This window comes from Myotis daubentonii, chromosome 10, assembly GCF_963259705.1.
Source record: "Myotis daubentonii chromosome 10, mMyoDau2.1, whole genome shotgun sequence".
Lineage (NCBI taxonomy): Eukaryota > Metazoa > Chordata > Mammalia > Chiroptera > Vespertilionidae > Myotis > Myotis daubentonii.
The window spans coordinates 33,507,809-33,521,999 of record NC_081849.1 but is presented as its reverse complement, the minus strand read 5'-3'; the positions used below and the strand labels follow the sequence as shown (position 1 = coordinate 33,521,999).

General features: G+C 42.3%; 2 protein-coding genes and 1 pseudogene across 2 annotated transcripts; 1 reads left to right on the top strand and 2 right to left on the bottom strand.

Moving 5' to 3' along the window:
* Nucleotides 1-493: 493 nt before the first annotated feature.
* TAS2R5 (taste 2 receptor member 5) lies at nucleotides 494-1,387 on the bottom strand. Its single transcript, XM_059656119.1, has one exon. It carries the CDS (start codon nucleotides 1,385-1,387, stop codon nucleotides 494-496), a length of 894 nt encoding a protein of 297 aa, XP_059512102.1.
* Nucleotides 1,388-2,227: 840 nt separating this feature from the next.
* LOC132211442 (large ribosomal subunit protein uL15-like) lies at nucleotides 2,228-2,709 on the top strand (annotated as a pseudogene).
* A 9,702-nt stretch (nucleotides 2,710-12,411) lies between these two features.
* On the bottom strand, nucleotides 12,412-13,386 carry TAS2R4 (taste 2 receptor member 4). Its single transcript, XM_059656118.1, has one exon. The coding sequence runs from the start codon at nucleotides 13,384-13,386 to the stop codon at nucleotides 12,484-12,486; it is 903 nt and encodes a 300-aa protein (XP_059512101.1). The 3' UTR covers nucleotides 12,412-12,483.
* Between the last annotated feature and the right edge of the window lie 805 nt (nucleotides 13,387-14,191).

The window sequence follows — 14,191 nt, the reverse complement described above, 5'->3', positions numbered from 1 at the left end:
GACACTATTGCAGATGTCCCCCATTTTCTCCCCCTTTGCCCACCTCCACCCAAGCCTCTGCCCTCTGGGGTTGATTTCTATAATACATGAAAATAATGTACTTTGCATTGCCGAGGGAGAAATAATTTGATTTTTTAAAATATATTTTTATTGATTTCAGAAAGAGGAAGAGAGACAGAGAGCAAGATAAAAACATCAACGATGAGAGAGAATCATTGATCGGCTGCCTCCTGTATGCCCCTCACTGGGGATTGAGCCACAATCTGGTCATATGCCCGACTAGGAATCAAACTGTGACTTCCTGGTTCACGGATCAACACTAAACCACTGAACCACACCAGCCTGGTAGTATTTAATTTTATGCTGTATTTTCTGTTGCCCATTTGTGTGAACAAAGGAAAAATTTAAAAGATGTAAAAGTCTTATAGAGATCTATCAAAGGAGTGTCTCAAAAGAGCATCCTGGTCACTGCTTCCTCTGCAGCTCACAAGCCTCAGGACTTCCAAGCACGGCCTGCTGTCTTCCACAGGATTCTCTGACAAGCCTGCTTTATCCTGGGATTCCCCATGATCAATACGACAGAATGAAGGGAAGGATAGGCAGCCATGACTGTCTCCGAGATGAAGATAGTGGTGAGATCAACAGGAGAAGTCTTGGATTTGATAGAGTAGGGGCTGGCCACGATGTAAACCAAGTAAAGTATAAGGAAGCAGACCAATGACTTCAGGACAGTGATGTGAGCCTTGGCTCGAGCGTCATTCCGGCCAGCTGTATGGACCTTCATCTTCTTATGATGTCTATACAGAGAGACCATTAACATCCCAGAGTAAATTAGAAACACTGAGAAAGGAAACCCACTTCCTGCATTGAGCTGTAATATATACAGATACTGCCAGTCTGAAAGGGAGTACAGAATGCTGCTGTTTCCTTGGAAAGGACTGTGGGGCTTCAAGCCAACATCGGCTATAATTAGCAGATTGATCAGGAGGCACCCCAGAAAACACCAGGCACTCAGAGTATAGGCCCTCTGCTTCAGCCATAGGTAGACAGGGTGTTCAAAGGTCGTGATCTTCTTGCAGTAGAAGACACTGAGGAAAGTGGCAAACCACAGGCTGGCCTGGCTGACCACAACCCAGAAGACACTGATATAACGAAACCGGATGCAGCTCTTGAAAATCGAAAACAGTATTAGGTCCACCATAATCAGGCACTGCAGGAGAAGTCGGCAGCCAGCCAGGCCCAGGACAATGAGGTTGTAGGAGGACTCCTTGAGTTTTCTTACCCATTCTACAAAACTCCAGACCACAAGGACTCCATTTCCAACCAGGCCAATGAGAAATTCGGTCACTGCCACCACCATCAGCAGTCCTAGGGTGGCAATATGCATGGCTGAGGAAGGAGTCCCTCACAACAGGCTCAGGAGGTGCCCTGCTTCCCTGCTGATGAACGTGTACGGCTCCTGGCTGAGCTTCAGATCCCCTGAGGGTGACACCACACTCACGGTAAATTTTCACACCACAAAATGTGGATTTAGCCTTGCCCTTCTGTAACCTGTCCTCAAGCAGAGTCTGAACAGCTGTGACCAGGAACAGACAGTTCAGAAGTTATGATCCCCTCTGTATTTGCATACACATGAATGAACTCTGACCCCTAGACTCAGAGATATGAAACAGTAGAACAGACACTAACTTTCCTCCTCCAGGGTCACGAGCTAACATCTAGACACCAGCATGTAATATGATAAGATCTCCCAACAAGAAAGGTGGGATCAAAACATTCTCAGATTCCATACCTTGCCAGATGTGAGCTCTTACGTATAAAAATAAATTTTATTTTCATATAAAGAACTTTGAACATATAAGCATAAAAGCTGAATAAATGCAGACATTTTAAAAATATTTCATTATCAAAGAGAGAAGTAGGGGAAGTTTTGAGAAGAAATCAAATCAGAGAACCAAAACATTAAGTGCCAAATAATAAAAAATATAGGTTAGGTAGAGAAGCCATTCTTGTTAATCAGGGTCTTGAAGTCACTTGCACTTTATGATAACGATCCTCACACACTTGACTTGGCATATATCTCACATCAAGGTCTTACAGAAAGGAAATGAGGAAGAAGATGAGCTCAAAGAAGTGAAAAAAAAAAAAAGACTAGCACAGTTATCAAAAAATATAGGGAATGTGGGAGACTTCGAAAGAGCCTCCCCCTTGCAGCTCGGCCACCAACATGCTATCCAGACTGAGGAAAACCCGTAAACTTTCGGGCCACATGAGCCACGGCCACGGCTGCATCGGCAAGCACAGGAAACACCTTGGGGGAGGGGGGGAGGGCGGTGGCACAGGAATTCTGGTGGCTTGCATCATCACAGGATCAACTTCGACAAATGTCACCCAGGTTCCTTTAGTATGAGGCATTACCACCTAAAGAGGAACCAGAGCTTCTGCCCAACTGTCAACCTTGATAAACTGTGGACCCTGGTCAGTGAGCAGACACAGGCAAATGCTGCCAAGAGCAAGACTGGAGCTGCTCCTATCATTGATGTGGTGCGATCGGGCTACTACAAAGTTCTTGGGAAGGGAAAGCTCTCCAAACAGCCTGTCATTGTGAAGGCCAAATTCTTCAACAGAAGAGCTGAGGAGAAGATTAAGGGTGTTATCGGGTACTGTGTCCTGATAGCTTGAAGCTACATGGAGGGAAGTTCATTAAAATGTCCACAAGTAAAAAAAAGAAATATAGGGAATGTGCTTCATTTATTGTCCAGATTCAAACTTCCCTGGGACTGGCCCAACACAGATGTGTTTGTGGAAGACTAAATTCTAAGATGGCCCAAGACTCCCACTCAGAATAATCCTTGAGTTGCAATAAATGTCTGTACTTACATTACATGGCAAAGATGAAGGGCTTCTGCAGATGTGATTAAGATCCCAAATCATTCAAGTTTGAGTTCATCAGAAAGGAGATCATCCTGGGTGGTCCCAACTTAATCACCTAAAGTCTTGGAAGAGGGACAGGGCTCTCCTGCCAGCCTTGAACAGTCCAGCTGCCACATGGTGAGAAACTGCAGGAAGCCTCTAGATTCTGAGACTGGCCCCCAGTTGACAGCTAGTAAGAAAACCTTAGTCCTACAACGGCAAAGAACTGAATTCTTTCCACAACCAGTGAGCTCAAAAGAGTGCTCTGAGCTCCAGGGAAAGTGCAGCCTAGCCAACATCTTCACTGCATCCTGTGAGACCTTGCAGAGAGAGTCCACTAAGGCTGTGCCCAAACTTCCTGATCCCAGCAGCTGTGACACAACGAATGCATATCCCTTTAAGCTTCTAAGTTTGTGTTGCTACACAGGAAACAGAAAAGCAGCACAGTGTTCAAACCAGGCTAGAAGCGACTTTGAGGAAATGTGGAGAAAGAGGAATTGGATAAGAGGGAGGAAGGCTGGGCTAGCTTTTTAGGAAGGCAGCATGAGTGTGGTGGAAAGAGTTCTGTAGGAGGAGTCAGGAGCTCCAACCTTTGGACCCAGAGCTGTCTCAGGCGTTCTACAAAGCTGCAGGAAAACCACTGCCCGCTCTGGACCTCAACTGGTCTACTAATAATACAATGGACTTTAGGATCATATTTCCATTCATTCACATAGGGTAAGAGTGCATACTATGTGCCAGACAGTGTACCAGGCACAGGAGCACAGTAGTGAGCATGCACAGCTCCTGCTTCCAGGGAACACACCTTGTAAGACCTGGGGCTGATGGCTGTGGAGGCGCAGAAGAGAAGGTCATAATCTGCCACAGGCCAGAAAACCTGGGTGAGAAATGAACCTCTCCACTTTTATTGAATTTATCAGGGTGACATTGATTCATTGCAGCATTACTTACAATAGCCACGATCTGGAAGCAACCCAAGTGCCTATCAGTAAATGAGCGGATAAAAAAGCTGTGGTACATTTACACAATGGAATACTACTTGGCCATAGAAAAGATGGAAATCTTACCTTTTGTGACAGCATGGATGGACATGGAGAGCATTATGCTAAGTGAAATAGACCAGTCAGAGAAAGACAAGAGCAGGGTTTTTATGGTGACTTTTGACAGCAGACATAACTGCTCCTCTCTCGAACCCTGCCCTACCCCTCTCTTGGTTCCGGGCAGTGGAACATCATACAAAGCATAGTAGTTGACTAATGTGTATCCAGAAAGCCTAGACTGGCCTAAAATATAGATAGATAGAGATAGAGATAGAGATAGAGATAGAGATAGAGATAGAGATAGAGATAGAGATAGAGATAGAGATAGAGATAGAGATAGAGATATAGTGATAGATAGAAATTGTCATAAATATAATGGTTTCTTGATAGACTATTTTATTACTGGTATTAAGCAAGGCTAAACCCAGTCAGAGAAAGACAAATATTATATGATCTCACTCATATGTGGAATCTAATTGCCGGGGTCCAGCCCCAGAAGGTCCAGGGGTCCCCAAAGGCGTGGACGGAGTTGGCGAAGAAGGAATGACACGGAGACAGTGTTCAGGTGATCATCATAGCCGGGTTCTCTTGTCAGGATTTCCAGCCAAGTTCTGGTCTGGATCTCCAGAGAGGTTCTGCTTCGGATCTCCAGCCAGGTTCTGTGGCCATGTTCCCTCGCTAGGTTCTCCAGCCAGGTTCTGTCCAGGTTCTCCAGCCAGGTTCTGTCTGAGATCTCCAACCCGAGCAGGTCCAGGGGTTCCCAAAGGCGTAGACGGAGTCGGCGAAGAAGGAAGGACACGGAGACAGTGTTCAGTTGATCAGCACCCTAGCCAGGATCTCCAGCCAGGATCTCCAGCCAAGGTCTGGATCTCCAGAGAGGTTCTGCTTAGGATCTCCAGCCAGGTTCTTTCCAGGTTCTCTAGCCAGGTTCAGTAGCCATGTTCCCTTGCTAGGTTCTCCAGCCAGGTTCTGTATCCATGTTCTAGTCAGGTTCTCTTGCCAATTTCTATAGTCAGGTTCAGTCCAGGATCTTTTGCCATGTTCTCTCCAGAGAAGTTCTTCTGTCTGTAGGTTCTGTGTAGGTTCTGTCTGTAGGTTCTCTCTTCTAAGTTCTGTGTTCTAAGTTCTGTGTTCTAAATTCTGTCTCTTGCTGTCTTGTTACATCTGTATTTATACCAGTTGATTCAATCCTATCAATCTCTATTACAAAGGTTAGGGCGTTTCTTATCTCCATTCCAGGGAGTAAAGATTATGTAGCTTAAGCATGATTGTTCGTAGTTAAAGTGATTAATTACCCGCCTGGCACTTAGTTGAGAGGTTTTATTCCCTCCCTAACTTCAGGGGAAAATCCCTACCTGGGGAAACAACCTTTCTCGGAGAGGTGACCTTGGTTAAAACACAGCGCCAAGAAGGTGAGCAAACATATTAAGAACAGTATGCCATATATGCCAGGTCCCTTGAAACAGCAAGCATGGACCGGCTCCCGGCATCTAATGAACAAAATGAACTGATGAATGAAATAGATCCAGAGACATAGAAGCATGGAACAGACTGATGAATCTCAGAGGGAAGGCCTGGGGAAAAGGCTCACTTATAGAGGGGGAGATTAACCAAAGAACTTATGTGCATATATGCATAACCCATGGACATAGACAACAGTGTGGTAAAGGCCTGGGGAGCAGGTGGGTGCGGGGTAGAGGAGGTTAATGGAGGGAAAAGGGGACATCTATAATACTCTCAACAGTAAAGGTAAATTTTAAAAAATAAATTAACATTAATTTTTAAAAGGCTAAACCACATAGGAAATTGAGATAATTGGTTAAATCCAATAACAAAAATGATTGCCTATCCCCATGGTTGAAGTAGACCTATGAGCCAAAAGGTCACCATTTTGATTCATGTCAGGGCACAAGCCCAAGCTACAGGCTCAATCCCCAGTGTGGGTATGCAGGAGGCAGCCAATCAATGATTCTCTCTCATCATTGATGTTTCTATCACTCTCTCCCTCTCCTTTTCTCTTTCTGAAATCAATAAAAACATATATTTTTTTAAAAAATTTTTAAAAGAAAAATGCCTAAAAAATATCTAGCAATTAATGTACAGAGTTGCATTTTTTGAAAACCCCATTATTTCAAAATAATAGCTATTTTCTACTTCCCTTCATCAGGGGAGACATAGTGTGTTGGTGAACAAAATGGAATTATCTGCAGCAATTTAGAAAAATGTGATACTTTCCATGCAAAACATAAAAACTCAGTTTTGTGTTCTGGGTTTTATTAAAATAATGTACTTTGCATTGCTTGGGGAGCAATAGCTCTGGTTTCTACTCTGTTTTTCATATTACCCTCGTATTTTATTTCAAAATCAAAGAAGAATTGAGAACAAAAATGTTAACTTTACTTAATTTTACAGTAAATTAATTGTATGCTGGCAATTGTCTGGAGTAGGGCTAGCTAGATCTTTTTCCCATGCCATGGCCTCTAGTATCTTCCACCCCAGACCACCTCCCACAGAATTCTCCAATAAGTCTGGTTCCTCGTGGCCATTACAATAGAATGGAGAGAAAGAAGTGTAGGCCACCATGTGTGTCTCAGAGATGGGGCAGTGGTGAACTAGGAGGGGGAAGAGTTGGAGATTTTGGGAGAAGGATAGCCATCACACAAAAAGCCAAGTCGAGGAGAAAGAAGCAGCTACACGATTTCAGTTTCAGAGACTCGGGTCTGAAACCTTCACCAAAAAAATGCCCTCCCCCATGAAGTTGCAAGGCTAAGTACAGCTCCATCCCTCGTCTACCTCTGACATAGCTCACTGACCCTGTGTATTCCAGTACACAGGCAGCCTTTTCAGGGCCTCCTAGAATTGTGCCCGCATTGCCACTAGATGGCGTCAGGGCAGCTCTTCTATAGCAGCTGTTAACCTAAGGCAAAGCAGTTCTCTTAATGCGCGGAATGAGTCCAGAAATTCAGAAACTGAGACGCCTAAGCACATCATTAACAAGCATTTGTAACAGGAACAAAAACTGCAGCGTATATATATTCAGAATTCTTCCAGCCTCTTTCCCACCACCCTATGAAGAGGTGGGGTTGGGGCTCTGGTTTGGTATCATTTAGGTCCTGGGAGGGGGAAAGGAAGCATTCCTGGCCTGCGTGCAGCAAGGATCACAGTCTTAGAGGAAGAACGTGATAAGCACGAGCAGGGATGGAGACCATGAATGAAGAAAAGCACAGAATGGGGCGACTCGGCAGATGAGAGAGCAGGAGCCCTTTTTGTCTGCTTCCGTAAGTATGAAGATTGGGGAAGAGAGCTAAGCACAGTAGACAAGATTCAGGAGGCCCCTGTAGGAAGCTGGGCTTCATTCCCTTTCCCTTGGGAGTGAGCTGGACTGAGAGATTTCTAAGAAAGAGAGTCTGAAAAGAGAACTAGAGAACGGGGCAGTGGAGAAACCCAGCAAACACCACCTTAACCAAGCCATCGAGGGTCACATGACCAGTGATAAGCCATAATGATATCACTACCCATGAGGAGATGTATGAGAAGGGCACTTCCCCTCCCCAAAGGCCCATAATCCCAGTCTAACCATGAGAAAAAGATCAAACAAACCCAGATAGAGGGACACTTTACAAAATGCCTGCACAGTAATCTCCAAAACTGTTAAGGGCATGAAAACCAAAGGGAGGTTGAGAAACACCACAAAGCAGAGTACACTAAGAACTGAGGACTAAATGCAACATGATATCCTTGATTGTATCCTGGAAAAGAAGAAGAATATGTGTGGGGAAACTGGTAACATTTGGAGGAGGTCTGTAGGTTAGTGAATGGGTAATGTATCAATGCTAGTTTCTTAGTTTTAACAAATGCATTAGATCATATAAGATAATAACAGCAGGAAAACTGGGTGAGGAGAAGAGGGATCTCTCTGTACTCTGTAACTTTTCTGTAAAATAAAATTAAATTAAAAATTCAAGCTTTATTTTTGAAAAGTTACGTAAAACTCAGTTACAGAAAAGTGTATGAAAATTATGTTTTTAACAAGTTGAGCATTGTGTTTTTCCAGAGGAGACTCAGGAGGCTGAGGGGTTTCCCTAACACTGTAAGATCATGCTAAGAAGAGATGGCTGACAGGGCTTCCTAGATCTCTGCTCATCCAAAGCCAAGTGCTCCCAGGTTCAGATGAGCCCTGGACCTCAATGAGACACACACCTCATGACGAGCTCCCTGTAAGGCCCTGCTTCTCAACCTTGGCTGCACATTAGAATCACCTGGGAATCTTTAAAATCCTGATTTCTGGGCCTCATCCTCTGAAAATTCTGTTTCTTTGTTATGGGGTGGGGCCACAACATTAGTAACAAAGAAACAGAATTTCCAGAGGATGAGGCCCAGAAATCAGGATTTTAAAAAGATTCCCAGGTGATTCTAATGTGCAGCCAAGGTTGAGAACCACTGCTGTAAGGGGATTTATAAACGGGGCACTTGCAGCCATTCATAGAAAGACATTGTACTTCAATGTCAGATAGATTCGGGTCTGCTTTCCAACTCAACCAGTGGGTAGCTATATCCTTAGAAGAGTCAATTAACCTCTCAGATCTTCATAGTCCTCTTTTTAAAAATTATAATCATGTTCACCTCACAGGACTATTGTGATGAGAAAAGGACATATGAAATTATCCAGCCTGGTGTCTAGAAAATATTATTATCTAATTAATGTTGCTTTTCTTTCCTTCCTTGGTGGTTTCTCTCCATAATCACTCCTTTCAATAAAGTAGGCGAGCGCCTGAAGTCTGATATAATTCACAGGATGCAAATACAGGAAGAACTGAGCTGCTACTTCTAAAGAAAGGTGGTCAGCTCTGTCTGGTTCCAGAATTTCTGGAAAGCAAGAATGAAGAAGGAAGACTAGCCCAGGCCTTTAAAAACATCCACTAAAGTTAAAGATATAGAGACTTAGTGCATAATATCAGTGCAGCTATTTCTTTTCTTGAAATTCAGATCATCATTCTACAAATCTACACTCATTGTCCCAACTATGAGGGCAGCAAAATTGAGACAAATAATTTTCCTGTATTTAAAATAGGTCAGAAATGCTATCAAACAAATCAAGTATGTACCTATGTGTAGACAGCTCATTTGCAAGCAAGCTGTACCCAAATGGAGTCATTTACCAGGCCTCTTGCTCCTTCCTATTGAGGCAGTCTGTCCTGGCTTTTCCCTATGTACCCCACAGCCATCAGTCACAGTGTCCCAGCTGTTCTGACATAACGGTACTACAGGTCCCCCAGAAGACGGTGTGCAGTCCGTCCCTCCCCCTGCTATTGTCTTTACCCTTCATGCTCCTTTTGCCTCTCTCCTGTGGGACGCCCATTAATCCTTTCACTTCCTTGTTAATTTCCACATCAGACAAATTCTCACACATTCACAGTTTCCTGTCACCCTTTTTCTCTCAGGGAATAAAACTGGTCCTGGGCCAGTTATCCAAATCCCTGGGGAGTTTTGTTTGTTTTAAATTTTGTAATGTTGACATCATTGAAGGAGTCCCCCTTTCCCCACTCCCCTTTGCCCAACTCTACCCTCCCCTGCCTCCTCCTTTCTTGGCTTTTACCAAATTATCATCCATGTCCATGAGGTATGCATATATGTTCTTTAGCTATTTCCTTCACCTTCTTTATCCAGTCATTCCCCACCTCCTCTCCTTGGGCACCAACCAGTCTATTCCATGTATTCATGCTTCTGGTTCCATTTTGTTCATCAGTTTATTTTCTTCATTATAAATTTTAATGAGATAATATGATACTTATCTTTCTCTGACTGCCTTATTTCAGTTAGCATAATACTCTCCAGGTCCATCCACAATGTCACAAATAGTAGTTTTATCAAAATGCTTTAAAAAATTACTGTTTGTACTTTGGGCATACATATTTTATTTTACAAATACTGGTATCATACTGCAGATTTTTTTTATTTCACTTACTAATATATCACAGGTATTTTCTCAGATTATATGAAATGTTTTTTTGACTATAAGAATACATCTATAAACTACTTCATCATGAAGATATATATTATTGTATGCATTTATAGTATAGCCTGAGTTATTTGAGTAAGGCAAGAGAAACTAGTGTCTAAAAGAAGGGAGATGCTTATTTCTCATGAACAGGCCTGCAGTTGGGGTGTAAGCAGTCAGAGCTGGTGTTACAGCTCCTTGGTGTCAGGAACCATGGAGCCAACTCTAAGATGGATAATTGTTCCACCTTTCCTAAGTAGTCACCTCACTTGAGTGGTCCAAGACGACCAAACATTACCTTCCAGCAAAAGGACAAAGCCAAGGCAAAGGGAAAGGAAGGGCTTACCTGCCTAAGGGCGTCACCTAGAAATGACACATCACTTCTCAGACTCTATTGGCAGAATTTGATCACATGGCAACACCTACTTATAAGAGGAATCTATAAAATGTAATCAGTTGCCAAATTTTGATTAGCTAAAAATTCTTACTATGACAGAGAGGGGAAAGATAACAGGTACTGGGAACCAAGAGGGTTTCTGCTACTCATTTGGAGTTCTTATGTCATAACTTGCATTTAGTCACTCTCAAGAGTCTTTTTATCTCATAATCTTTATGTTCTAAAATAATGAGTACCTCCAGGTCTTGTAGTATAAAAAAACTGGTTTGGATTATCCTTACTAAATATTGCAGTCAAGATCCTAGTAGTCAAAATGAGAAAATTCAGATAATTTGTAAAATTTGGTGATTTCTCTTTTTTGTTGTTAATCAAGAGAAAGTTATTTTAATAAGACTATTTTGAGGCCTGCAAATATTATGTAAGTATTTTATAAACACCAAAAGACTGTATAAATTATTATTCCCCAATTCTCATTCCAAAAGTGATCAATATTCCATCTTCACATTCCTGCTGCTCTATAGCCATAATTCTGATGCTCAAACAAAGAAAAATTTTTTTTTTAAAAAAAAAAGGCAGCATTCTCCACGAGAACTGTACAGTGCCCATACAGCTCAGTGCACACATTCACAAAGAGATGGTATAAAGTCACCAGAAGTCAGGCACTCCCACTACCAGTCCATGGCTCCTCTTGGCTTTCCACTGAATTCCACATCATATGCTGAGGTACACTCTTCTGTAAAGTTGCACACAGCTTGTGTTGATTTCACTATTTTAAATTTGCTTTTTTAAAAATTTGAAGATCTAATTGGCCTTAATTAAGAGATTCTCAAATGGAGCAGCTTCCCATCAAGCCACTAGAACAACAGTTCTCAACCTGTGGGTCGCAACCCCTTTGGCGGTCGAACGACCCTTTCACAGGGGTCGCCTAAGACCATCCTGCATATCAGATATTTACATGACGATTCATAACAGTAGCAACATTACAGTTATGAAGTAGCAACAAAAATAACTTTATGGTTAGGTCACAACATGAGGAACTGTATTTAAAGGGCCAGAAGGTTGAGAACCAATGCACTAGAAGGATACTCTCTGAAACTTGCTTTTGACTTTGGGCTAGCTCCCTGGATTTTAAGATTCTTGGAACTGTCCTGGATTGGACTTCTTTAATATTAGTCACTCCCCTCCACCTAGCAACTCTGACCCTTCCATTCTTTCTAGTACAAACCTAGAAATTCAGTCCTCCATACTGTTTTCCAAGATATGCAAACAACCAGAGTCCATCGACACAGATGAATGTCTAAAGAAGATGTGGTACACATATACAATGGAATATTACACAGCCATAAAAAGATAATATATTTCCATTTGCAACAATATGGATGGGCCTTGAGGGTATTATGCTAGGTGAAATATGTCAGATGGAAAAGTACAAACACTGTATGATTTCACTCATATGTACAATATAAAACAAAAAAGAAACAAATGGATAACAACAACAACAAAAAACTCATTGATACAAAAAAACAGATCAGTGGTTACCAGAGGGCAAGGGGAGTGGGGAAGGGTGAAATGGGTAAAGCAGGTCAATTAATATGGTAGCAGGTAGTAACTAGGCTTTTGTTGGTAAGCACTATACAGTGTATACAGATAGCAAATTATAATATTGCATACCTGAAATTTATATAATATTAATAACTAATATTACCTCAATAAAAAAAGAAAAAAGAGGAAGAAAATAAAAAGTCAGGCACTTATATTACAAAAAGGATAAACAACTGTCAGGGCTTAAACTACAGAGATGTGAACTATAATGTATTGATTAATTTGGGGGAACTTCCCATTATACTTCAGTAGCCAATAAAACAATGTGGTGATTTCTATTATCCAGGAATGTAATGCCCATGCAAAAAACATAAGTAATACCGCAAACAAGTTCCTTTTAAAAAGTGCCTAATTTAAAAATATTAGCAAAAAAATTTGCAAGCTGAACTGAAATGCAGGCACTCAAAGGCCTAAGAAGTCAGATCACAGTTACAAAATGCATACATCAGACCACTGGGAAAACTGCTAACAGAGAAAAATCTTGCTCCCAAGCCATGAATTGACTCCAGCCACTGTTTACTACTGATATTCCACTATTTGTTGAAGCAAATAATCTTCTTTGCTTTGCTTTTCAGTTTAGGATGTGTGAGAACAATGAGAACAGAATGTCCTGGAATGTAAAAGGTGGAAATTATTATACATATGGATCTGGTTCCCAAATCCAAATCTTTAGAAGGGAAGTATTGGAACAGGGTGGCAACTGTATAGGGAATGTAGAGGAGGAGGAAATAAGCCATCAGCTTTATAGCACCCACATGAGCTTCAGTCTGGGGATTCCAAAAGCCAGTGGCGTTTCTCTGCATCTTCTGTATATGTCTCCTCAAGGAGTTTATTAACAAGGAAGCAGAAGTCACATTAATGATGAACTGGAGAAATGAGTTCAAGAACAAAGAGATCACCACTGACAAGGTGCCCTCATCGGCGTTAAATTCTGTGCCATTTCTCTCCGTCGTCACAAATTCAGGAAACAGTAGCTTCTGTCTGAGCACAATATACAGAAGCATGGTGAAGGCAGAAAGCAACACACAGGCCAGCAATAGCCTGGGGGTCTTTGGGGAGAGATTTCGTTTCAGCAGAAGAAAAATTGAGTATTTCAAGTTAGCAATCGTCACACAGTACAAGACATTGAGCAAAGTTACAAACCAGAGGCTACTGGAGTCCAAAAACATCGAAACCAACAGGAAAATGTTGGGTAAGTAAACGAACCTTTCAACGTTTGGAGAGATGAACAAGCAGAAGATGTACACCAGGGACATTCCCATCATGAGAAATCTGGTCATGCCTAAGCTGAACAGGATCCTATCCGAAGAGGACACTCCGTGGCTTTGGACCCAAGTCTTGTAATTGATCACTGCAATAAACAGATTCACAATGAGTCCTACAAAATCCAAAACTACTGAGATAATAAGGACAGAGAAAAAGAATATTTGGAGCATCTTTAGTCATGGAGGACTCAACAGCTGTGGTGCTGATGTTGGGAACAGGGGAAATACTGAAATGTAGAAGGAGGCACCAGCATCCAGCCAGGAGGGCATTTCCTTTTTCATTTTTCCCCAGTGTGGCAAATGAGCCATTAGTGGTCTAAGAGCCAGCTGCTTTTACTGAGATGCAAATCTTCCAAGGATTGTATTACTATTTCTTCATTCATATCCTGTTTTCTTTAGAAATGCCTAATTCAAACAGCAAAGGTGGACCTGGGAATCCACTCCTCCACGAGAAGGAGAGCTGAAGGGAGGAGTTATGACAGGCTCCAAGGACTGCAAAGCCAAAGGACAGAGTTCCTTCCAGCACTGTTTCTGTCACTGCTCCACAGTGAGTGCAGCTTTCTCCACAGCAAGCCCAGATAATGGCGGGAATCTCCATGCCTCACTTGTATGCACCCCCATCCACACATCCATGAATTACTTGAATCCACCTTCTCTCACCCCTCTCATCTGTATGTCACAGCTGTCATTCTGGCCATGCTCATGTTCCCCTTCCAGGCAACCAATCGATGTGTCTCTCTCACATTGATGTCTCTCTCTCTCTCTCTCCCTCTCTCTCTCTCTCTCTTCCTCCCTCACTCCCTCCCTCTCTCCTTCCCTCCCTCCCTCCCCTTCCACTCGCTCTAACAATCAGTGGGGTGAAAATATCCTCAGATGAGGATTTTTTTAAAAATGTGATCCAGTTGGTTAGTATGATCAGTAAACTGGTTCTGTCAGAAGTTATTTCTGAAGGATTCAATGTGGGAAAAGTGTTAAA

Coding starts and splice junctions, on each gene's coding strand:
- TAS2R5 (XM_059656119.1), bottom strand. CDS start 1,387: ATGCATATTGCCACCCTAGGACTGCTGATGGTGGTGGCAGTGACCGAA.
- TAS2R4 (XM_059656118.1), bottom strand. CDS start 13,386: ATGCTCCAAATATTCTTTTTCTCTGTCCTTATTATCTCAGTAGTTTTG.